We start from the raw sequence: 26,123 nt of genomic DNA, 5'->3' as shown, positions 1-26,123 counted from the left end.
CCTTGGGGTTTTCCGTGAGTGTTTCGGCCTTCCCTCGTGTGTTATCCTTCGCGGGGGCACATCGCATTACTGCTCGATTCGAGCTCCGAAGCGCAAGCTGATTCGAGCTGAGCGACACGACCGCTACGTTTTTCTCCCACACGGAGGCTGATATCGGTTTTCCTTCGGCACCGGGAAACTCCGTTCGGGCCGTCCGGTGGTTTCGGGATCGGGTCGACCTCCCTCCCGCCGTAATGCTTGCCGGGGCGAGCTCGTTAGTTTCGACGTGTCGCTCGTTCCGGGCGGATGTGTTTTGTGTGTGCTGCGCGTTTCCCGGTGTGTGCTCTCGTGTGTACGCGGTGGTTCTGTACGTTTTCTACGCCATTTCGACGGTGTTGTTTGCAATGGTGCACGCGGACGAGTTGCCCTAGGTTTGGGCACTGCTCGGTACAGCGAAAAGTGAGTGTTCCGGCAAGGTTAGCATCATCGGCTGCTTGACGTGAGCTTTCCCCTGGATCTATACGGCTCCGGGAAGTCACGTCACATAATTTGTGCATATTTTTCCGTACCGTTCGATACCCGTTGATGGTGGTGTCTGTGTTTGCGCGCTGATGGTGAAGAGAAATCGAAACAGAACGCGTGTGAGATAAATATAAATACATACATACACTACGATCCAATAGGCACACACAAGCACAAACACACTCGGAGTGCGGAGTGACGAACGGCCTCGCATACAGCGCACATAAAGATGATTAATTATTCATAGTAGAGATTTGTGGCGCTGCCCACCCACCTAGAAGGGCTGCTGCGTGGATGCCTTGCGCCATTTTTCCCGGGGGCCATCTGGGCCGGTTCACGGCGTGTTTGCGACTGATGGTGATGGCGAGCAGCTGCTGCAAACAGTTCACAGAGATTGACAATGAGCAAAACGCGACCGGGGCAGTGAGATAATGGACAGATTGCTGTCATTTCGCTTTGTTTAGGTTTTGCTGGTCGGGGGCAGTGGAGTGACCCCAGGCAGGCGAGATTGACATCTGATAGAGTCATCTGCAGAGATTTGGTGCGAGAAGAGAGCGAGAGTTTGTGGCTGTTGTATGTGTGTGTGTGTGTGTGTGTGTTTATGTGTGTGAGGTGAACAGAACAAACAAAGTACCGGGAAAGCTTGAAGTTCGTCTTTGTGTCCTTTAAAAGCTAATATCGGAAAGCTTACTTAACTTGCGCGTTGTGCAATTGGTTCTGCTTTTCGGCAGGGACCGCGATGTAACGTGAGAGGAACATAATTCAATGGTATCGTTTAGCGACTAAACCCCGCTTCCTCGAATCCACCCAACAAACCCTTCCGGATTACGGATCGATCGGTAATGCTAAACCGCAGCCGCTTTCGCGAAGAACGCGTCGTTTTGCGAGTGCCGTGGGCAACGGGGGAAGCCCCGAGAGCGATTGTGCGAAAAGTGAATAATTAATGCAATACTGAAAACCTAATCCGATTAAAGATGTTTCAACAAAAGGCGTGAACGAACGGGGTAGGGGTAGAAAAAACGATCATCGCCATCCCGCGCGGCGGTGCGTGTCAAGCCAAAAAGCTAGGCCGTGTAAAGCGTGATGCCTAACTTTAGGCGTTTCAGCGGCGAGCCGGCGAACGAGCGGGCAAAATAAAGAAGGGCAGCTGTCGAAGCGGCAGCGGCCTTTTCCTTGTTTTTCGTCTCTACCACCCCAACGTAGATTTCGCGCCCACCCCAACGAGTGATAACCGATACCGACAGGCGCGAAATATCGATACTGCTGCTGCTGCTGCGTCAATTATCGCGATGATGATGATGTTTTCCCGTGGCAAATCGATGGAGACGTGGCAGCGCTGTAAGACGTGAAAAGTGATACCGTGCAAACACGACAGGCGATGATTGCGGTGATGATGATGATGATGAGATGAGCTATCGGATGCTACAATCGGTGGGATTATTAATTTGCTCGCTTCGGTACTGCCGGCAGCTATTCTGACAATCTGTTGATGGTGTGAAGCAGGAGTAGGAGAGTCGCTAGAATCTTGTGTAGGAGCGTGTTTTGTGTTGAGCATTTCAGTCTTGCTTGCGATATGTGAGAGTTTGCGTATCGATGAATCAAACTTGAAGGTTTACCACAAAACACTTGTTCGTGGATGGGTAAACCGAGCATTCCTATCAAATTAGCTGCAACACGACATCACCTCAACCACGTGTAATAGGTGTCAGTTGAAAAGGAAGGGGGCAAAAAGAAACTGTGCGTCTCATTGCACTAAGCTCATCGGACGAAAGTTGCTCCCGATGTGCCCGCGGTGACTGACCGCGGTGCTCCCCGCTGGCAAAACCAAACCGCCCAGCAGGTTGGGCCAGTGCGTCCTCCACGCCACCACCTCTGCTGCACCGGAAATTGGCCGTGATTTATGGGGTCAGTGAACATGATTCAGTGCAGCTCGGGAGCAAAGTTATTGCACTTCACTCTCGAGCTGCACCGTACCGTGACGTCGTTCGTTAGTGTCGTACCGGTTAGTGTGTCTGTCTGGCCGGAGTACCTGGTGCAGTCCCGGTAAAGAGTGTAGGTGTGTGTGTGTGTGTAGGTGTGTGCCGGCAAGCCAGCAGCAACATTTTTGGCAACATTTCGCCGCAAAATCTCAGCTGATGCTCAATCCCACCCAGCTCGGGGGTAAGCTGTCGGTGTCACGGGGGTTGTGTGTCGAGGGGTGAAGTTACCAAAAAAAAGGAAGAAAAAAAACATACGTTTCCCACAATGAAGCTGAACGTTACGGGTGTGTGTGTGCGCTCGAATCCGTGTACACCCGATACTCTCCATTCAGGGAGGAAAAGCAGTTAATCGGATATCCGCTGAGTTAAGGGCGGCCGACACGCAGCGAGGTAAGTGTTGTTTAATGGGCTGTGGGCGTTTAATTTCCTCTTTTGTTCGATGTACGGGATGCTCAGGCCCTGCCCAGGGGGATGGGGGCCACGGTCCGAGCGAATGTTAAATTGGATTCATTTCCGGGCTTAATTTTGTGAGAAATCGTCATACAGCTTCGGCAAACGGGGATCGGATAAGGGGATCGAAATTAGCTTTGGGATAGGAATCTGCGGCGTTGCTGTTGTACGGTGGTTTGTACGCTGGTTGAGATTACACGGCAATGGTCGCTGGATGGGAAGGGTGATGGTAATAAAAAAAGTTGCTCGTTTTTTATTAGATGCTATCGGGCAGTGGTGAAATGGTGCAGGAGAAGCTTATGAACAAGGGTTTGAAATTGGCGCTAAAAGTTAAATGATAAAATGTTTCCTGCTTTAGCCAATGATTAAAACAATACCAATAATTCGGTGGGAACCGACGGTAAACTTTGTCTTGTTAAATCTTTGGACATAGCTAGTAAACAGTTTTGACATGCGTAACACATCAGAGTTGTTCCTCTTAATCTAATCTGCCAAAACACGATGAAATTAATGTCTTAAGTAAAGGATAATGCTTTAAATAACCAACATTTACTGTGTTCTGTGCACTGATAGTTATCGTGAAGATCTTTTAGTTTTCAAAAATATTATCTCTTCTCTAAGGTCTGTCCCTTCTATCACATATTTTGAGCCTGACTTTCGTTAATAATATATTATGAAAGATGAAATTATCCAAGAATATCGCATATTTATTGTAAGTACAATTTCAATAAACTTTGAACTCCTTTAAACATTGTTCATTAAACTTGGAGGAGGATAGTGGTCATAGTAACCAAAATCATCAAACAAATTTGAGTGAATACAGAGAGTATCTACACATAGTTGATCTGAACAAAGAGTTTGAAAATAACCTTCATCTTAATTAAGTATGTTTTCATCACTTGGTTCGTTGTAAGATGTATAATAATTTCGATCGAGGCTAAGATTTGGCTTAATTCCTTATATGTGGCTGCTCTTCCTCTGCACATCTTCTATATCCAGAAGCTGTTCAAGAATGCTTGTAATGGAAGGACTTTTAACATTTATTATCTTAAAAACTTACATACTTCCAATTAAAAAACTCACATTTAGGTACGTCAAAAATAGTATTTTATAAAGCTAACAACAAGCACTGACTGTAGTTTAGAGAAGCAATGTTTTTTTTATGTTTATTCCCTCTGACTTCCATGAAAGTATTCCATGCATTGCTGATTTAGCATTCCAGGATGTACTAACGTGGTATGTCAATCAAACAGAAAACTCTTCGCGATATCGTTCAACATTGGTTTCTGTAATAGTTTGTGCGATTGATTCCTAGAAAAGAGCATTAGAAACTGTAATTAGGAATAGATAGAGTTGCAAAATTAAAATCGTCCCCTTTTGATAAAAATAATGTTCATTCCAACACAGCTTTCAGTGCCATTTACACAAAAAACGACTCCATAAAACGACCAGTTTTGAAATGTGTTCCAGGAATCTCCTGTAACATTTCCACTCCGCTCAAATCACAACACCGCTCTCGCTGGTTAAAGTGTCAATAAACAAGATAAAAAAGGATACCATAGCCGCACCCTTCCAGCTCCGCAAACCCCGCAGCGCCCAGCACAACATCGGCCCCGCAGCGAAACATCTTTAATGCGACTAAGCTCTTTACGCTCCAAAAGCCATTATCGGCTAAAAAGACATCTTTGTCGACAACTGTGCGCACAATTGAGCACCGGAAGGGAGCAGCCTATCCAGCTATCCAGGCATCTTCCGAACGTGAAAACAATCCGGAGAAGGGATGTGTAATACCCTATCACAGCATCCGGTTGGTTCGCTGTACGTTCTATTCCTGGCTCTTTTACCGCCGTCTCGAATGTGTGTGTGTGTGTGTGTGTGTGTTGACGTGGTTGCTTTTTTGCTTGTTCCACAACAACCACACCCCACCGGTGATACTTGCTGCTCCTCCTGCACACTGTCTTCGCAGCGATTATTTTGATCTGAGCGTGTCGAAGTGGAACGGAATTTCCACCAACCAACCGCTAAAGCCGATACAGCATCTCGTGGCGGTTGATGTTCTTGCGGGCTCTGGTCGGGCAGACGCAACGCTTTCTATCCGTGATCCATCTTTGATTCTTGGCCCGCTTCCTTTTATCCATTCGTAAACATACACCGACGCATGCACAGGGCCACACACACACACGCAGCCACACGGTGGGCACATTTTTCGATCTTCGTTATCTGCTTTTATTTTCCTGCATCTTGCTGAGCAGATCTTCTTAACAACATTACTCGTGCTTTTAACAGGGAGCTTTGTCTCAGCCGGCGAACCGAAGGCTTAGCGTAAATTGTATCAGCCCGGGCTACACGGCGAGGCTGATAAGCGGAAATTCTCGAGAAGCAAAACCATCCTACTGGCGGGTATACGCTGTTCGTGCGGGGTATAATGCTCCCATACCCACACACCTACACACACCAAAAGCGAGGACGAAATTATGGCTGGAAACTCTGGGGCCCTCTCGGAACTGGCAGACGGTACATCCGATGGGACCAACCTCATGGGAATGTATCGCAAAGGATCATTTTTCGTTCGCCCACTGGTGCGCACTACCAAACAGGACGAACAAAAAACAACAGAGACCAGACAAGGTTTTATCATCGACCTTCGTGGAGCAGATGCGCACGTGTGTGTGTTTGTTCTGAAAGGCTTGATCCTTGTTGTTTTTTCCCAGCTCCCAGCTTATTTGCCGGGCTACGGGGGTAAAGGAGTGGCTGGCTCAATTCCATTCGGACGCCTCCCAGACTCGGCGAGCTTCCGGGCTCCCGCTTGGCGTTTCCGTTTCATTTGACCAGCGGACGGCGCAATGGGCGCGGTGGAAGCGTAAGGCAAACGGCAGATCATTATTTTCATCACCATCATCATAACGCGCACATCATCATCGTCTTGGTGGTGGCGGCAGCATCGGGTTTTCGGTTGATGGTGATCTTTTTCTCCCACTCTGTCTCCTTCTCTTGCTTTCGCCGTTTCCCGACCCAGGCGGTCACACTAAAAGATAATAAACACAAATATGATAAGCGTTTAACGAAGTTACACTCACCCACAGACGATGGCAGGGTAGAGGCGAAAGAAATGGCCGAAAGCGGTGGAAATTGAGTGGGTAATTTCGCAGCGGATGCTTCCGGCGTATTTTCGGGCGATTTTTCATCCTCATGGTCTTTATGTGTGTGTGTCAGTGTGTTCCCCCCCCCCCCCCCACTTGCCTCCGTGTTGTCGATTTATTTTACTCTATTTTTGAAATGCTCTGTGTGTGCGTCCCGGGACCGAAAAGGGATGAAGCAGAAGCAGTTGCTCCACCGTTCTGAGTTTGACATTTTGGCCTGAGGGTGAGGGTAGGGGCAACTGCCCCTAGTATCCCTTGGGGCAGCGAGCAATCCATTTTCATTTCTGGTCTGCCAGCTCGGAGCTCGGTTGAGCGGGCACGGGCGGGAAAAATGGCATCGTTCACTTAGGCAGCCAAGATTCGGACGCAGGCTGCGATTGACGAACGATGGCTATTCATATTCCTTGAATGAACTCACAGCTGGGGCTGTGCGAATGGCATCCGGAATGATTTTCGCTCCGGGAGCTGATGCTCGGTGCAGAATGAAGAAAAAGCAAGCGGAGCGATGAGACAAACACAACTTTTGAAACATTTTGAACGTTGATGAAATAGTACACAAGAAAATGAGTGAATTAAATTGGGCGGTTTTGCACGCGCGATGACATAACGTTGTGTGGTTTGAGGTTTGTAATTATAATTTGATTTGATTACAATTCTTAGTTGAAATATAACAAGTATTCTAGCTTGTAAAAATGAGTGAAGTAAACCACATTAAAGAAAACCATCACAAATATAGAAATATTTAAAGGCTTGTGCAAGAAAACTTTATATATGCCTTTCAACACGTTATGCGCGGTTTTACAGCCGATATAAATGAAAATTTCTATATTTGTTTTTAAAGAAACAATTTGTGATGACGGAGATAAAGCAATGTTTCACATTTTCACTCTTCTAGATTTTATAAACCTTTTTTGTAATATCATTGTTGTATTTACTTTTACTTGAAACTCTATTATTTTTCATTTCAATTGATGTTGCATTGATTGCATTTTAGCTTTTGTGACGGCAAAACTAGAAAGAGAAATATATAAGGTAGAATTAACATTATATTTGAGTTGTCTCAGCCGAATTGATCGAAACAAATATGGCTACAAATTTATAATTTACTGTTCATGGGAACTTATAAGTTAATATGAATCTTTTTAAATCAAAGTATTAGACAAATGTTGAAAAATCAGTCCAAATAATATGATTTAAATAAGTTAAATAGTTTTTGATTAGTTATTAATAATAAGCTCAAAGTCTCTTTAAAAATAAATAAATAATAATAATTGATAGATAAACCCCAACACAGGGGTTTTCAGGAGCATATTGTTCACTCTTTCTAGTTGGAAGTGAACGACATATGGGATTGTACGGTACTCTTCTTTGACAGGTACAATGTAAAATCCTATGGGATTCCATATTAGCCATTTCGAAAATGGTGCCGTAGAGTTCACTTTCCGTCACATAAAGTCAACTTGCTTTGAATTGATTCAAGGTGAATCTTCCTCATGTGATACCAGATGCCTTCAATGGTATTAAGAGAGTAAAAGAGAATTTAGGTTTATAATAGTATTAATTTTGACATAATTTTCGTCTATCATATGACAGAATGACTGAGAAAAATCTAAATTTGATGAATGTCTAACGATATATTTAGAAAAAATCTTCTATATTGCTTTCATGCATTAATAGTAGCAGATTAGAGAGCTAAGTTGAATAAAAAAAATTTGTAATGTCTAACAAGAAGATGTCTAAGTGTAACACAGCGCAAAACACCCATAAAACTTTAATCTGTACTACACGTTTCGTTTCTTTTCCCAAAGTTTCCAACAGCCCAATATGCAAGATAAACTTTTTACTGCGCAGGAATTTTCCTGCAACATGTTAAAGCTCTTGAAAGCAAATTTAGTCTCGAGTTTTAAAAATAGCTCCGTTCGGTCCGCTTCACAAAGAAGCCCTTTGCGTGACAATATTTTACCGAAATTTCTACCCAAACAGATACACACACACACACACACGCTGGTAGAAAATGGGATCACTTTTCATACAGCTTTTCAGTTCGTTCCAAACATGCAATTGAAACAACCGGCAAACACACAATGTATGTGTGTGTGTGTTTGCGAGTTTCGCACATGTTGTGTGGACACACCATTGGCGTCACTATTTGTGCAACCCGTTCCCGTTTTGCTTTCGGAATCGAAATGTGTCACAAAAGGTCACACCGGTTTGATGGTTTGTAACGTTGAGCCCCTTTTTTACGTACGTTTGTTTGTTTGTTTCATCCTTCGCCCTGTGTAGCCGCTACCGCCGGTGTTGCAGGAGGAAAGAGCAAGTTGGAAGTAAAATATACGTTTCATGGATGATTGCAGGAGCAATGGGACGGAGATTGTTTCAACTTCTGGGCGTCTCCATGGCGCCCAAGAGGGTGAGGGTGTATCGGTTGAACCAAATCCTAGAACTCGTCGCAGCCTTCGCCTTTACAGCTTCTCGAATCGAATCTTACGGTTTGGGGCGGATGGTTGACGGCGGAACCGTTCAACTTAAATCCAAAAATATATTCTTCTGTTGTCGATTGTTTTGGCTGGCGGTTCGATGTTTCGGAGCCCCAAATCAACCCAAACGATCCAAAAAAAGCCTCTTACTGAAGCCCGAGCCGTGGTTTCGTGGTGGGCAAACGGGAACCGAGCCGCTTTACTTTTGTTTTCCATTCGGCATCGGCCCCCTATCAATTGGCTTGGGCAAGCGCAAGCGGGTGGAGGGTGGGTTGGGTTTTGCCAGGAGTGGACAGTTTCTCAATCTTGTTACAGAAGCAACCGAGCCGGAACGATTTTCCTGTGCCGAGCTGCTGTGCTCGAAAGAAAAGTTAGTCTCGGTTGACTTTGCCATTGCCCGGCGAGAAAAACGCTTTTCCCTGCGGTGGTGGGGCTCAGTCTGCCAGGCTCCCCTTCGTCACACTTCCGAATGGGAAGTTTGGAAAATTGGCCAAATGCTAGGAAATTGGAGCGAGCCAAGTGTGCCCCAGCTCGTGGATGCACCCACAACAAACAGTTCTTGGCCTTTCTTGGCTTAACTTTTTCGACATAGTTGGCGAAAACGGACGGACATGTCGTAAATTTTGCGTTTAAGGTATCTTAACGATTTGATTACGGAAAGTTTCCGATGCTGTGATGGTTGAGCCGGCGGTCGGGAAGGAAAGCTCTTGTCCGGGAGGGGCAGTTGTGATGCGGTTGTGGAAGGAAATATCGAATTCGTAGATATTGTGATGATATTAAGGAGATATTGGGCTCACGGGCATAGGTGACGATGATTGGTACTGAGGGGTGTGTAGAGTCTGCGGGGAACTTCCGAACAAAAATGTGCAATCATTTGGGAGAAGGTAGAGTTTGTGCAAGTTCTTTGCATGTAAATGGATCGTAGGATTAAATTAATTGCTCGTCCGATAGATGTCAATAAATGCGCACAAAGTTTTCTTTATCTGTGAGTTTCGGCAGCAATAAATGATAAAATGCTGCAAAAACTTCCTAAACTATCTGTCAAAAGCTGCCTGTGGAATGAGTGAAAATATTCAAATTTATCATCTCGTTTTATTCCACATTGTATGCAACTCGGTCTTCTCCCTCGCCTGATTCAGAGGTGAGCGTTTTGGCCGGTGATTTGAAAAGATTCGTCACCGGAAAGAAAAGCATACCCGGAAGTTTGGGACATCTAATGAAAATGTTGTTGCCTCATTACCAACCCGGCCTGTCCCGGCCCGAGCTCGTCCCATTTCCCCAATGAGATGTTAAATACACATCGGTCGGCTGACGACCGTCTGCAAACCTTTTGATACGATGTTAATGAGACTTTGAAAAACCCGAAATCCGGAACGATTTTGCAGGTTGCTATCAATGCTGAACTGACTGACCTCCTAATGAAAAAAAAAAACACCCCTAGACGAGAGAGAGACGAAGAAAGCAGCTTTTAACATGAACTCCAGCAAAAAGCACCCGAACCGAACCCACGGCCCGGGAAAGCAACATTTGTTTCTTTGTTGTCGCAACCAAACAGAAGCCTCTCGGTCCAGCCGGAGTGTGGTGCGCAAGGGCAAAAGGCGCCCTGGTAGGGAGGGGAAGTGGGTACTCCTACCGGGGTCCGTTTGGGGTGAAGATAAAATAATTTTCGGTTTCACTTGATGACAAGTGAGAAAATGTTTTGGGCATGTTTCCCGTCGTCCGAGCGGCTAAGTGAAAGAAAGCCACCCACCCGACTGGAACAAGGGATCGGCCAGGGACGGTGAAACCGGACGGGGAAAAAACTGGTTGGAGATGGTAAGAGTGTCCAGGTTTCACTTTGGGTAAGGGTCGGAAAGGAGACGCAAAGCGCAAATAAGGGTTAAGTAAGGATGTTTTAGGGGTTGGCTTGTTTTGTGTACCTTTGGGGAGTAAATATTTGCTGCGGCCTGGTTTTGGTCTGGTATGCCGCACTGGTAGAGCTTCCGTGGATCGTTGTGTAATTAAAATGGTAGCGTGCCGGCAGTGAGGATGCTGGAGGGGATGCCGGGTGATTCCTCTTATTGGGAATGTATTGTTTTCGGAAGAGGCACCCAGGTAGAGACAATAAAGGGAATTCGTTTTTAAGCCTTTGTGACCCATCTGAATGGAAACGAAAATGGGAATGACTGTTGCAGAAACGGGCCAGATTTGTGGGGAGTGAGGATGCCGTGAAAGGAAACTATAATTGCACTAGCGTTGGAGTGATATTTTGATGATGTTTTGCTTTGGATGCTTGAAGAGATGTGGCTGCAGTAAAAATCGCTCGGAGAAATGTTTGTTTTGAAATAATTGTAATGATTGTTTATGTTGGTTGACATGAGCTTTAAAGCTACTTTACTGTACATTCCATGAATAGTCATTTTTTAGGACTTGCTTGAAGATGATTGTATGCTTGCGGTTTAGTGTTCACGACAAAGTGGTGCTATTGCATAACTTGTGTTTGTTATTACTTTAAAATGTAATACGTACAGGAGTAAATTAAGAAAATGGGTCAAATGGTTCTCTCTACTTGTACTATGCGTTCTAAGATGTTCTGTTTGCAACAACGTGAATACACACTTACACTTTTGATGATTATCATAAATTACGAAGTTTAATAATTAAAGTGGTCAAAAAAATATGAAAAAAAGAACAGTTAACCAATTGATAAACATATTCGATATTCAATCATTTTCTTTATACAAATATAAGGATTCAAATAATATAAGGGATTATTTCAATCACTTAGGAGAATGTTGCAAATCGTTGGGGGAATGTTGCAAGCATGCTGTGGAAGTTTGCAACCATATAGGGGAGTGTTGCAATTGACAGACTGTGTGTGCCGCTGTAAATACCCTAAAATATGTTCATTAATTTAACGAATTCATCATGTTTAATTATGGATCCGTAGCAGGATTTATTTACTTAATCAAGTGTACAGCTAAATGCCACACGAAAAAAAAAAGTTTTAAACGTAGCGAAATGAGATGTTTTTTTAAAAATAATATAACAACATTCAATCATTGCATTGATATGTTTCATATATTTTATAGAATTATTTAAATAATATGTGTAGTTCTGTAATGTTCTCGCATTAAATTGATCTCTTTTCCAAAAAATTGAGATTTAAATAAAAAATAAATATTGTAAAAGCTCGTAAACCAGCATTTTACGAAAATCAAGATCACTTTAAAGATTCTATTTTTCTTCTTTTTCCGTTTCAGATTCTTCTCGTGTAAACAGCTCACAGCCATAAACAAACCCACAACAATCTACGTGGTGTTACAGAAAAAAACGGCAGTGTTACAACGCGATAAAATGCTAATACTTCACTGGCCCGATGAAAGCGCTGCGCTGTAAACAGATAGTCCCGGGCGTAACAAAGGAGCCCACTTACGGGCAAACCGAGAGATAAATCGTACTACACGGGAAGGGGGGAGAAATCGCTTCACTGTTGAAACATTGTACAGCATCCGTGTGTCTGTACAGCACTGGATAGTGCAGCTAGAGAGCTGCACGGTGAACGGACACATCTGATAGAATAATAATTTTCCTCCCCGCAGCAGGCTTAGCGAGATTCGCCAGGCTCGGCCGACAATGGCTGGAGTGCGGCAGGAACGGGACTAGTAGGAAGCATATATGAATTAACACAAAATCTTCTTTTTTGTATGGTTTGCTTTATAGGTTAAGAGAAGGGAAAATGAGAAAGTGAAAAAAGAGAGAGTGAAAGACAGAAAAAAAACAAATACTACTATCATAATAATATTCATGGCAGATTGTGAGTGTGGTACTGAATAACAGGGCGAAAAAAGTTCGTGTAAAAGTGAAAGAAGAAATAATTTCGGAGCCGATAAAAAATCTGTCAGCCCGCACAGACAAGCAAGTGCAAAGCGTTTTTCGCGTTTTATTCCCTTGCCATCGCTTCGAATGCAACTAGAACGTTTGAATAAAAACGATCATCGTTAAGAAGATAAAACGGCTCAAAACATACGAAAAAGTTCCTCCCCAAACTCAATGTGCCGTACGACACACCAAGACCGGAGAGCGGGGAACCCACGAAGTGTTGCCCCAAAAAAAGGGGGAAGTTAAAATCTAGTCACAGTGAAAACAATGGCCGTGCCAGTGCACGAGCAGTACAGCAGCGGGAACCATCGCGGGCCATCCGCCAGTGGCACGTGGGTTGGCAATGGGCGGCAGCGAATGTCCAACGGCACCCCCGGCGTAGAGCTGTTGCTAGGCGCAGTGAAAACCATCATCTGAAAATTCGTCGGTCGCCAAACAAAACGCAAAACACGGCAAACGCGGCCAGCTCCCACCTGCGCTCATACCCCATCCACCCGATCGTCCTAAGCAACAGCGCGAGGGAAAGGCAAAAAAAGAAAGGCAAAACAAAAAAAAAAACGACCACAAAAAGAAAAGTCGTCACTGTTTGTTAGTGTTTTTAGTGATTATTTCCCATCCGATTGCCGACCGCCGTCTCGCTGTGGTGATCGCCGGAAGAAGAAGTACACACGCTACACGCTCTTGCATCTTCTGCCGAGAACGCTCGAGAAGATAGGGTTAAACCCGTCGAGCGTTGCCTGGCTAGGCTTAAAAGTTGGCTACCCCTGTTTGCCCGTACCCGCCATTAAAGTGCAACGGTGTTTGTGATTGTGTAGCTTTGGTGTGAGTGTGTGTGTGCCCGTGTTTCTGTGTGTGATTGTGTCCAGAAGAAGCAACAAAAAAAGGCGTTTAAGCGTGATTCTTTTTTTGGGTTTTGCACCAAGTGCAGAAGTGTTTCTATCGTGTCAGTGTACCGCAGTGTGTGCGTGTGTTTGTGTGGTGCTTCAGATTTTTCCCCAATTTCAGTTCGGTGGAATTACCGCGCGGTTGCATTGGTTTTTTTCTCTTCCCACGAGCTTTTCCGTTTGGTTGTTATTCGTGCAAAAGTTGTGTTTTTTTCCAAGTCACCTCCTTCTCTACAGTGCTTCCTTTAGTTTAGGCGGTATCCGCAATCCCACTTCCGGTCAGCACGGTCGTCGTCGTCGTCAGCCATCGTCTCCCCAGTGAGGACCGGTAGAATTATTCGTAGTGGAGAAACGTCCAGTTTGTTTTTTGTTGCTCTCATCTGGGATAGAGATTCTGCTGATGCTTCCCAGTACCCATCTGTGACTCCATTTTCATTTTCCCGTATTTCGACCCGATTATTTGCATTCCGCATTCCTTCCTATCCTCATGCACCCTCACGAAAGGTCAGTCCGCGTTCCACGGTGAATGAATTTTGCGCGGCGTGTGACATTTTTTGGCGAACACGACGAGCACCACACGGAATTTGAGTCACAGTTTACGAGTATCATCATCATCATCATCATCTGCGCCCTTTAGCTGGGTGGTAGGAGGAGGTGAAAAAAAAACGTTGCGGGAAAAACTATCTTCCGTACACACACACACCAAAGCAGGCGGAAGGCAAAAAAGCATCATGGAGATTATTAAAATAACAGTTTTGCTGCTGTGGAGCGTCGCATCGAGCATGCTAGGATTAGCGAAAGGTGAGTGTTTGAGCAAGCTTTCCCATATTGTTTTCCACCAAAGTGTTTGTGGGGCGGGAGCGTGGGTTTTTATGTATTCCGCTGTCAGCTGAATCGACGACTTCTTGGCATTATAGCGGATGGAACTATTGTCGAGGGTTGCTATTTTTTTATTCCTCCTCTTCTCATCACACACACATTTTGCAACCGTACGATTTAGTAGTCGAATTGTGAGCATTTTTTCCGCCGTCCCCCACCCCACGCTTTGGAGATCATTTTCCGAGATTTTGCTGAGCCACTCTACTGTTTTTGCTTGCGTCTAGAGTGCAGGTCAGCTTATGTTGTTTGACAAAATGTGAAAAGCGAAAAGTGTACTTTTTACCTTCCTCAGATTCCTTGCAGCCGGTAGGACAGGAAAAAGCTGATGTTTTAATTGCTCCCGCATTTCGGGAGGCAAATGGTAGTTTTGAGAGTGAGCACTTTTGTGGTTGGAAAAGTTGTTTCAATGGATGTTTCTAGCTGCTTCTAGTTGTGGGGTTGATTTAAATCCGGCAACGATTATTGTCTTTGGAAAAAAGGTTTTTTTTACAATTGGTTCGCTTTGCGAACGGTAAAAGCACTGATAGCGACTGGAGTATGTTGTGGGTTTTATATTTAAATTCAAAAATAATACTGTCCGTAAACGATGAAATACAGCTCTCGAAATGTACTCTAATGCTAAAGAACTATTGAAACAGGAGATTGATCTTTTTTGATAGGAGCAACAGTAATTTCAACAGTAATTTAAGAGCTTTGGGTGTACAATTTACCACTTTTAGTAGCTTTTCTACTTCTTCAGCTCCTTGTCCGGTATGATTTGTTCTTAGTTTGTTTAAGTAATACACTACATTTGTTCTTGTGTTTTACTTACACACAAGTAAAATAGGGAAACAGCTTTATTTTTCTGCATAAAGTGTTGTATTTCATGTTTTTAAGGATTGTATCATACTAATGTTTAAAAAAAATGAAATTTGATCATACAAATGAGAAAATCAACATATCTCCTGGCACAGTTTTATGATTTTTTTTAATCTAAGAATTCAGTTTAAGTTTAAAGGTACAAAAAGCAATTTTGTTTAATTTATATTTTAGGCTTTATTATTTTAATCTGATGGAAGCCGGTCTCGTGGTACAGTCGTCAACTTGTATGACTTAGCAACATGTCTGTCATGGATTCAAGCCACAAATAGACCGTGCCGCCATACGTAGGACTGACTATCCTGCTATGGAGGGTAATGCAAAAGTCACTGAAAGCCAACCCCTCAAATGGTACAGGCAGGCCTTGACCGACAACGGTTGTTGAGCCAAAAGAATAATAATAATAATAATAATAATAATAATAATAATAATAATAATAATAATAATAATAATAATAATAATAATAATAATAATAATAATAATAATAATAATAATAATAATAATAATAATAATAATAATAATAATAATAATAATAATAATAATAATAATAATAATAAAAACAATATAAGCATAACAACTATTTTTAAGGTTGTGCAATTGTATCGAGATACAGATGTTATTCAATTAACTTTTCTTTATTATACGAAATTGGTGAACTATTATATTTTTGCGACATACCTACTTTTCTCGCCGAAAGCACAGACACAGCACAGACAGATAACTATCAACACTCCTCCAACGCGTTTAGCCCGACTTGAAAACAAACATATTTTCCATAATTTAGTTAAAACAAATAGTTCTTTTGCGAGCCCGTTACGATACAGTCAGTTAGCTTACAATTTCCCAAAAACCCTTGTAATCGATAAACTTTTGCGCAAATCGATCATCTTTCCTTAATGTGCACAATTTTACGCTCAATTACGTGCAATTGCCGTTCGTTTCAGAAGTTTTGTGCAAACTATGGTCGCCGGCAGAACTGTAAACGTGTAGCAGGGTTGTTGAGCAGCGCATGGGGAAAAAGCAGTACAGCAAAACGCGGCGAAACACTCTCTTCTCTGTCACGTTTATACAGGGACGGGAGGATTTTCGAGACACATTTTTCCTTCCACTGGTTTTTTGTGTGTGAGAGAAAGAGGGTGTACCATGCTGGAAGGAAATCGAAAAATCCCGGCTTCGGCACCATCGACTTCGACGACAGGGAAAACTAATAATATTTCCAATTTATCTTCTCCGCAATGTGGAACACATTTGACGGGGTGGGGGCCGTCATTTTCTTTTGCTGGCTGCCTCTACCGCTGTAGTGATTGTAGTGACTGTATCATTTGCCTTATTTATATGCTTTACCTTCACCGGGGAAGGCGAATCCGTATAGGATCGGAAATCACACACCGGGTTGGAAAACTTTGCGTTTCAACTGATGGATGGAAAAGCATTGATCGTGAGAAGAATCGATACGCTTTTGAGCGGATAACAGTATCTTGCTCGATGCTATGAATGTTTCAGCTGCGGTGCATAACCCAAAAATCCACGGCAAGCTGTGCAGAAGTATAGCGTTTTTGGTGCGGCATGAACCGTGGATAGTTACAGATTCATATGAAAGTGTTATTATTATTAGCTTTATCATTATTGCCGTATAACCTAGACGGTTTGGCATTCGAAACAGATGTTGCTTCAAAAAATTGTTTTCAAACCGAAATCATGCGGATCATGCTGATAAATCTGTCTATTGCACACCGCAGAAAAGGCGCATCCATGGCATAGAGAGAATCGTCTTGATCGTGTGTGTGTGTGCTTTCGATGTTCTGGAATGCATTCTATTCTGCACCAAAAATCCGTCTCGGAATGGCAAAAGGTGGTTAAAAAAGGAAAATCCGCTTCTTTCAGCAGTGTGCAATGGTTTCGGTATGAAAACCCGCCTGGCCGATTCGCATGCCTTCGTGTTCGTTTTCGTTGCAACAGATTTCCCCGTTTTGCCCATCGGCAAGTCGCTGCAAACGCGTCGAGTGCAGTGGTTTCGTTTGCTTTTCTGGTATTTTTTAAATCCTTTGCAGCACATCTACATTTGCTCAAACTACACTACTCTGGTAGGTTTATTGGTGCATTGGTTGTAGTGGTGACGCGCAAAAAAGGACAACGCAGAATCGCATGAATAGCGTTCAAGCAGCGGCAAACCGTTTCTCGTTTGCGCCTGGGAAAGGGGCCGAAAAGCACATCTATTTTCTTGATTTTGAACATTGCAACCCGAAGGCGTTGGGCCGTTGGAAATGATGCCTTTCTTCACTGTGCAGCCGCTGCGGGAGTTGGATGGAACGATGTACATGGGGAGAAATAGGAGGAAAAAAAAACAACACCAACATACTAGCATGGCCACAATTTGTCGGCTGTGGTCGACATTATCAAAACATGACAGTTATGTAGTGATTTCGCTGCGAATTCCGCTCAGCAGAACGTTCATTCGGCGAGAAAATGCATGCGCTTTTTTGTGTTCTCCGTTTTCTCTTTCCATTCGTCTGCCAAAACGGACTGTTAGTGAGAGTTTGTTGTGTAGTGTTGCAGAGTGGTTAGGATGTTATTTTGGGCCCAGATTTTGATCGAAACGTAGCACTCGTGAATCGTGGGGGCCTTGTGAAGTATGTGTGACTTTTTGTCCGTTCATGTGGCTATGAATATTGATTTCTCTGACATTGTTTGAACCTAACGATAGAGCTTGTATCGACCAAAATGACTTAGCATAATAATAGTTGTAAGTTGCAAACCATTGAATGAAAGTGATTATTAGAGATTAAAAACAAATATATAACTCTTTGGATTTAAGGTATTAAGGTATACTTCGTCCTGTGATTGAAATCAAATTAATACAGTTAATTTTCACGATTAGGATTTGGGGAAAAAATATTTATTGTGAAACTCTTATTTTAATCCACTTTTTAGTAATCGAGAGTTGATCCTATTTATTGCACAGCGCAAAGCGTCTTTTTCATTCCGTTGGCGTGCGGCAGAAGGTTAAAGTGTTTTACCTATTTTGCAGTATTCTGGATTGAACCAAGGACAAACGTGTAATTTAAAAGCGTTGCGTATCGTCCTAAACACTATACCAAAGAAAACACATTCAGTTTAGGGCTCTTTATCGTCGGTTTCAGTGTATTGGAGAGTATGCAATAAATGGATATAAAGTGCGCAATAATAGATTGGGGAGTTTTTGTAAGTATGAAATAATAAGATTTTTGAATAATCATTTCTTGGCTTAATTTTTCCGCCTAAAGTAACTTAAGCTTTGGCTGTTCCTTTAAGTGTGCAACAACTTGCAAATTACCCTAGTATTAGAAATTAAAGGCAATTGAATAATAAAATGATTTACTATTTGCATATTATATTGAGCATTTATAGGTGAAATGAGAGTGATAAAAGCTAAAAATAAAAAACAGACAGTTTAGTTAATCGACACAGAATAATAATGCTTGTGTGTTTATCGCTTTGTTCCACGTAAAGTAATAGCAATAAATCGCAATTTAAACTATTTGGTGCATTGAATTGTTCATAGAAAACAGTGATTTATTAAAACATTCCTACTTTTTGTAGCCTTTTCATTGAGCAACCAATCATTATCATTACACTGAGTGCATTATACTGTACGACACTATAAATAAAAGTTATGGTATTTTGCATACAAAATGTACGATAAACGTAAACCTCGAGTTGTAAGACATGTTCCATTCTTGGTATACATTCAATATTTAAAACAGCATGTCTGTGGCGGCGGGGATTACATCCGACACCATACCTGCCGTGTCATATGCAGTGAAGTTAACACCCCAAACTCACCAACGCGTGCGGATGCTTGCAAGAACCTTTTCAATTATTCCGCATCAATATGGTGCGCTTCGCACTAACTCACACGTTAAAATGATAAAAGTATAAAATTTCCTTCCTAGTTTCCGTTCCTAACGATTGGAACATCATTCCATTGGTACGTTCGCACGAATGCCACTGGAGTAGTGACTGGGTGAGAGAGGAAGAGGCAGGGTAATGACGCCATTACTATGACGCGCAAACCGTGTGCGCAAGGCGTTGAAAATCACGGCGTTGATCCGTAAGCGTGCAGAGAGCGGTGTTAATTTGTGGCACGTTTGTGCGCCTCGCCTCGGCACAACAGACACACTTACACACACACCCCGATTGGTACGCATGGCACGCGCTCGGCACAAGTACCGAGAGTGTCGGAAACATACCCACCTCATAGACCGGTGCAAATATCGCATTCCCGAGGAACAGGGCGTAGCGAAGCATTCCGAAGCATTCGGTCGAACACGGTTTTTGTGCGGGGCCGAAATGGTTCCCCGTGCTTTCAGGGAGGACATTCATATATTTCGGGAGTGGTTGATAAGATGAAGGGGGGGGGGGGGGGGGGGAATGAAGCCCCCATCCCCAACCGGTGCCGTTTCGGCGCAGAAGAACAGCGGCACGGCTGGATGGAACAATTCTTTGAAATTACTTCATTTCCCGGTATGCAGCAGCGCGCTCATAAAATACCATTAATATGTAATGAAGTGAATCATTCATAATTTACCTCTATCTCATGCCTTCTCGTGAAAACTTCTCCCGACTGCACCTGCAGCTTCGCACTCGCGCCTCTCGTCGCGCCGCTACCGGCCACGACCCGGGAGGTGCGATCTTTGTGGGGTCGTTTCTGTGGCAAACAACACAAAAAAAAAATACTGACAAAGGTAAGGGAAGGGGACAGATTCGCACCTTGCACGCATCTGTTCAACGAGACGCTCGCGCCCGAGGTTAAAGACCCGTACGGTTGAGCTGGTAGAAACGAATCGCACCAAAAGTTACGCGATGGTACCGAAAATTGTACTCGACTACAAAGAGTACGGTAAATCGCAATGAATGGGAAAACGGTTTTTGTTTTACCAAAAAACAAACAGACTCAAATATTAACTTCCTTCTGCTGGAAAGCGTTACAGCCTTTTGCTTTGCTCCTTTCCATTCCTTCGTATTTTACGCCCCGAGACATCACTTTTTACTACCCTTGAGCACTTGAGCGAAACTGGGTGAAAAATCGAACCATATTCAGGGAAGGTGTTTTTGTTTTCGGCACACCCTGGAGTCCACACACACTCATAAACACACACAAACATATATTCATCGGGCCGCTTATTGAGAAAAGAAAGTTCGGAAATGATGTGCTTTGCGGGACTTTCGCGTAAAACACCATCCCATGCAGACACGGTGCGATAAAAGGCAGCATCCATTTCAGTCCTCAACACCTTTCTTCACCTTCATCGTGTGCCGTAAGCGACTTTTTATGGCTCGATTTCCATCATGGCTTCAAGCATTGGCGGCGCTACAGAATGATTCCGTGAAGTGAGAATTTCACCCGCTTCGATAACACTTAAATGGGACCGTTTATTTCATGCCCGGTAGTGAAAGTGGGTCAGAGGGAACTTTGTCGACCTCAGTGCACTTTTTTGTCGATGCTTTTGCTAAACAGTAAGCCGATAGCAACAGCCGGAAGAAACATTTTGTTTAGTGTTGATATTAAAACGCCATTTCGATATCACTTTACTTAATGAACCGGGGATCAGTGGGCAACTGATGCAACTGTTGATCGGCTGCATGCGATGGAGATCTAGTCGTACGGCTGGATGACGCGTGCGAAGTTGGAACCGTTGGAAAGCGATTGGAAACCCTGTTGTTATCAGAAATACATTTTACTAACGTGTAGCATTGCATGTAGGCTGAGTAATTAAAGTAAAAAGAACTATAAGTGTAGTCATTTTTTGAAAGCTGAATATAACATATTGTGTTGGATATTTAAACGATATTGTACGTTCATCATACGTTCATACATTCATAGTCATACGCATGTAGTTCCGTTCCATTAGTTGAGTGGCGTGCATCGTTCATGCATCAACAATGTTTCATGAATGATTCTTTCGTAGAAGTTGTGAATGGTTCAGAAATAGCTATTTTAAGTGGTGGTGGTTGAGTATTATTATTATTATTTTTTTGATTTTTGTTATTTGTTAAAGTTATTTTTGTATTCTGCATTTTCCTCTTGATAATTGTTACCTAAAAACGTATGTAAAGAATCAAGAACGAGTTTGCAATTGAAGTTACTCGATTAATTAATTGAACTGGCTTGAATTAATTGTACAGTACATTTAGAATAGAATCTTCTGTACAGTTCAGGACAAGAAAATAAGTTTCATCGAATAAGGATATGTGAAGCTTATGTTCTTGTTCTGAACTGCCCAGAAGATTCTATTCTAAATGTATTCTAAATGTACTGTACAATTAATTCAAGCCAGTTCAATTAATTAATCGAGTAACTTCAATCGTAAACTCGTTCTTGATTGTTTACATATGTTTTTGGGTAACAATTATCAAGAGTTAAATTAATAAATAATTGCCAAATTAGTTTACACCATTATTTACCAGAATCTAGTATTGAACACTTTAATAGTTAGTTTAAGCTTCGAAACTAGTATTTTTTTCTTTAAATTTTCAATCTGCTAAGCTATTTGCCCAGAAGAAACAGTCTGGCCAGAAGAAACCGTCCCGAGGGGCAGCTTGATTGCATTACTCAAGCATTCATCGCACCCCGGAGAGTTGATAACCGAATGCAAACCATGATCAGCATTCATTTACGTTCGCTTGTATCATCGGCCAAGGGTTTGAGCGTTTTGGAGCGGATAAAAATAAACAAGACGCAAGCAGTAAACCAAAGCCCGAGAAACAGACACATATTGACCCCGCCTTTTTGAGGCCAACGAACAAATAAGCTCTTCGAATGGTTGCATGCCGTCTGGCTCCGTTTGCGCAAAGTGCAGCGGTGATCCGGACGGGTACCAGAGCGTGGTATGGTAGTAGGGCATGATGAACTTGATGAATACCAATCGTTTGGAGAATAATTTGTCTTGGCTCACCCGAACGACACACGAGCATGTCTGCGAGTGATTCGCAGTTGTATCGCACCAGCTTGCAGAGGATTTGTTTCACACGAGTGGAGAAAGAATGAAAAGAAATCAAAGCGAACAATAACAAACAAATGATGGAATGGAGGAAAAATTACAAACTGTCTTGTGGAAAGGCACGGTCGGGCAGGCGGACGAGAATGGTGAAACGGGCGATAAAAGCTGCTCGATAATTTATCAGCTGCCCATCGGAGTGATTTTCGTTGTTTCGTTGTTGCAGCAGCCAAAGCGTAAAATCGGATAAATCGGTGACAGCTTCAGCAAATAGAAAACTATTTCCCTTCAGCACTTTGGCTGAACTGGCAGGGATTTCGGTCCTTCTTCTATTTTTTCTCCTGCTGGAATGCTGCCTTTCTGTTTTATTTTCTTTCCATATGTTTCCAATTCGATCGGAGCAAAAGTGATAGAATTTATTCACAGTTTCGGTGGTGGCCCGAATGGGGAATCAATTTTCGGTATTTGCATTGCAATCGGGTTGAGTGTATGCGACCAATCCTTCTCCCTGCCTTCCGAGAAATGTCAATCTTTTCGGGCACTCGAAAGCTCGGGTCAATATTTTATTTATGAATCCTCTATTGATACACATTTGAAAAGTGCCAGTACTGCAGAAGCATTTAGGCAATGAAGCGGAGGTTCGGTCGAGCGAGCCGCTCTTCGTATGCAAACCAACTTATCGATTGTTCGTACAAGTAGCAACCTTCCCCAACTGCTCAATGCCAACTCAGGAGTGTATTGCATATTTCGCAAGTTGCCCGGTTCGGTAAAGTTTGTAGCCCTTCGCTGTGATGCCCCCACAGGTACGTTGCGCTGAGTTGCTGCATGGTTGAGTGTGATGAATTTCCATCGAAACCTTAATGTAGGTCAAAGGGCTGCAACTCTCTCTCCGCAAAACACTATTGCGGTTTCCAATTCGTCTTGATTCGACCGACGTGCACAGCACGGCGAAGGAGTGCAAGTATTGCCTTCATCACAAAACCCCAAACCCCAGGTAATGCATTGCAAAAGTGCATCGGGGTGTTCCAAAAAAGCAGGGTATTGGCTGTTTGGCGGGTCATTTATCATGTATTTGGAGCAACGATTTCTATTTATCAAGCTCGATAAAAATTGATCCTTCTCTGTGGGAGGTCTGTAGGGGGTGTGGTGAAGTTGAACGGAGAAGAAGGTGGGAGGAAAATCACTCTCAGTTATTGGTGCTTTCCACGCTTTTCTCGTAAACATCGTGAGCTGCATTTTCGTTCGGTTGATTCTTTTTAACATTCTCCCTTTCTTGCACCCCCGCCCGGCATGAGCTCTGTGAAGTGCTGATAAAAAAAAGTGGAGTTGGAAGCTCTTCTGAATTGGTGAAGTGTTTTGGGTGAATAAAAAGAAGAGGAAAAAAAAGCAACAGAGCCAAACTAAAAATGAGCTTTCGTGTTTTAGCTTCATTCACTTTCAGCGCGGCAAGCTACTTGGCCGCACTCAATTTCCACGGGGGTTGTTTTTAAAGGATTTTCAAGACTCGAGTTCTCCCCCAAAAGCCAATATCACGAATACTGAACCGAAAAAGGAATGAATAGAAGTATACTGGTGGAAGTTCTATCAAGCTGCTGCCGTTGTTCTTGAAGCTTGTTTTTGTATAAAGGAGCTGCGTGCAAAAACGGAACAAAGCGAAGAGGAGAAAATAAAACGAAAAATCGTCCGAGTCCCTGGATGGGCGGTGAGTTCAAGGTTGGGTGGTGGGTTAAAGTTCTACTGACCCTACTGGGCTAGGATTTTGATGCACTCACGCTTTATTTGGGAGAATTTCTCGAGCTTTCACCATTTTTTCCTGGTGCCTTTGGGAGGTCCTTGGAATGTAAGGGTCACACTCACACACATACACATACTTTTTTCTATTCCTGTTTTAGATATAAGATAGTGCAGAATGCGGGAGTGGCGAGAGAAAAAAACGTCTCGAGTAGAGACTATGAGACTTTGTCTTTATGGTGATGTTGATACTGGGTTTTGTTTCATTCGCTCCCATTATCTGTCCGTCACTGTTTCACGCTTTTCGCTTTCAGCGACGCTAAAGTTGCGTCCTGATGAATTGGCGACGTCGGCCAACAGGGGTTGGGATCCAGCAAGGACGTGCGCTCCTCGCCATAGCTGCAATGCGAAAGACGAAAGCGAATCGAGCGAATGATTCGTTCGATGGGTTGGCACGGCAGCTTGAAAAGGAAGCTACTCCCGTGCCGTGCTTTATTGCTTTTCCTCTCGGTCGAAGTCGAACTTCGTTCCGACCGGTTGTTACGGTCGGTTTGATGCTACTTTCTCTGCCCCGAAGTTAGCGGGCAAAGTTTGAGCAAAGCCCTGCCGGAGGTTGCGTTTATATGTTCGGTTCGGTCGGGGCTTTGATCGTGATGAAGCTCCCCGGGAGCGATCGGTCAGGGACACGAACAAAGCAATACTGTGGTGCTGCTTCTGCTTGTGTGTTTTTTTCTTCTTTTGCTAGTTTTTGTTCACCCGAGTAACGGAGGAGACGGATCGAGGATTCGAGGTGGTATTGGATGGCATAAGCTGCTTTGAAGATGGTTTGCTGTGGGATGAGCAGCCAGAAGCTTTATTTACCTTTGCCATGGGGATGAAGCAATACGGGAGTGGGGCACGATCGGGTAGGTCAACTGACCAAAGATTGGCCGACATATTTCTTGTTCGCTTCTTATCACGCTGACGTTCGGAATCGAATCGTCTATTTATTGGATTTCGGTTTCTTTTTCTCCAGCTTTAGCTTTCTTTGCCTTTGAGTGTTTCCAGTTTTGCAGTTGCGAGTTGCTTTTAGTGCGGATTGATTTTTTCCCCCGCTTGATGCCATTGCTGTAAGCGAGGTTGGTAAAAACGGACGAAAGATTTATGCGGGTCCTGCACACTTGAATGTGATCTTGGGCAATAAAGGAGATGCAGTTGTTATGAACTGTAGTATGTAGCACAATGAAAAATGATTATTTCATGCATCAAATGTGAATTGCCAAAGTATTTTTTATCATTTTACATTATGTATGGCTTGCAGAATATCCATTACAAAAGCAAGACATATTTTATTTACTGAATAGTTTATATTACTAGCTTTTATTACAGGGTTTCCCTCGATTTATTTATTTGTTGCTGTAATTGTTCGAGTACGTCTCACAATTCATTCACCATTTGCCATGTAGTTTTAGATCGAGTTCCACGATTTATTGGAATCGTTCAATAGGTTATTAGTAAAATTGATCTTAAAAAATGATGGGTAACGACCATTAAATTGTGAGAACGCACCAAAAAATTTTGGGTAGCATCCAAAAGTTTTCACAAAATAACAAAAAAACCTTGGAAAACTCTGAGTGAGTCCGTTCAATCAGAGTAAAGAGGCATAAACCCTGCAATTTTTATGTTTTTTTTAAATTTAATACATTTATTTCAGCGTCCAGCATTTAAAATTAACATTTCTTATACTATTTTGACTATTATTATGATATACTGTTGAGATATTATTATTATTATTTTATTATCAACGCTCGTCCACCACGCGGGCTTAACGAGCTGCTTTGAAAACTTAGTACATATTGAATACAATATTAGTCTTAAGAATAGTATAGGAAATGTGAACATATAATTAGATAAACAATAACACAAATTATTTCATTTTTCCGTGATTAGCTCCAATGATTAGTCTTCCAAGGGTCTGACTTTGTTTGTATGAAACTCGTTTAACTCGTTTAACAGTTGAAACTCGTTTTGCAATCGAAATACCTCGAAAACGTATTGCATTGTCGTATCATAGCTGGTAAAGGAGCGTTGGAGCGTTCCTGCTTGAGTTGCAGGTTTAAGATTCAATCAAAGCAGCTATCCCTATAAAAAACTAGAATTTTTTTTATTATAAAATCGTACAAAAACTCCTCAGAATTAAGCTTCGGAAACGTCTAGGAAAGTTTATTTTATCTTAATATCATATAAAACGTTAAATCAGATATTAAATCTTAAGCAAAAGAATGAGTTCATTCCATAGTAACTATCTTTTTAAACTCCATCCATTTGAAAAATTACCTTTCTACTTCATTGCAAAGAGAAATTGTTTACATTTTGTATTGAAAAGCTGCAAAGCACACAAACACAC

At 42.8% G+C, this 26,123-nt stretch overlaps 1 protein-coding gene and 1 long non-coding RNA gene across 4 annotated transcripts in view; both read left to right on the top strand.

Annotated features, from left to right (window-relative positions):
* The first annotated feature begins 262 nt into the window (after positions 1–262).
* On the top strand, positions 263–12,541 carry LOC133393231 (uncharacterized). Of its 2 annotated transcripts, none has more exons than XR_009766031.1 (2): positions 263–438; positions 12,250–12,541. It is a non-coding gene; the product is annotated as an uncharacterized LOC133393231 (long non-coding RNA). The 2 variants fall into 2 exon arrangements; XR_009766032.1 differs by having other exon boundaries at positions 263–455.
* Positions 12,542–13,951: 1,410 nt separating this feature from the next.
* LOC1275637 (lachesin) overlaps positions 13,952–26,123 on the top strand; it is a 106,712-nt gene continuing 94,540 nt past the window's right edge. For both annotated transcript variants that reach the window (XM_314904.4, XM_061657072.1), the window contains exon 1: positions 13,952–14,093. In XM_314904.4, coding sequence (XP_314904.4) covers positions 14,024–14,093 — 70 coding nt within the window. In that variant the 5' untranslated portion in view covers positions 13,952–14,023. The remainder of the gene's footprint in view (positions 14,094–26,123) is intronic.

Source organism: Anopheles gambiae, chromosome 3, assembly GCF_943734735.2.
Source record: "Anopheles gambiae chromosome 3, idAnoGambNW_F1_1, whole genome shotgun sequence".
NCBI classification, from domain to species: Eukaryota; Metazoa; Arthropoda; class Insecta; order Diptera; family Culicidae; genus Anopheles; species Anopheles gambiae.
Note: the sequence above shows the minus strand (reverse complement) of the source record. Positions and strands in the feature narration are given on the sequence as shown.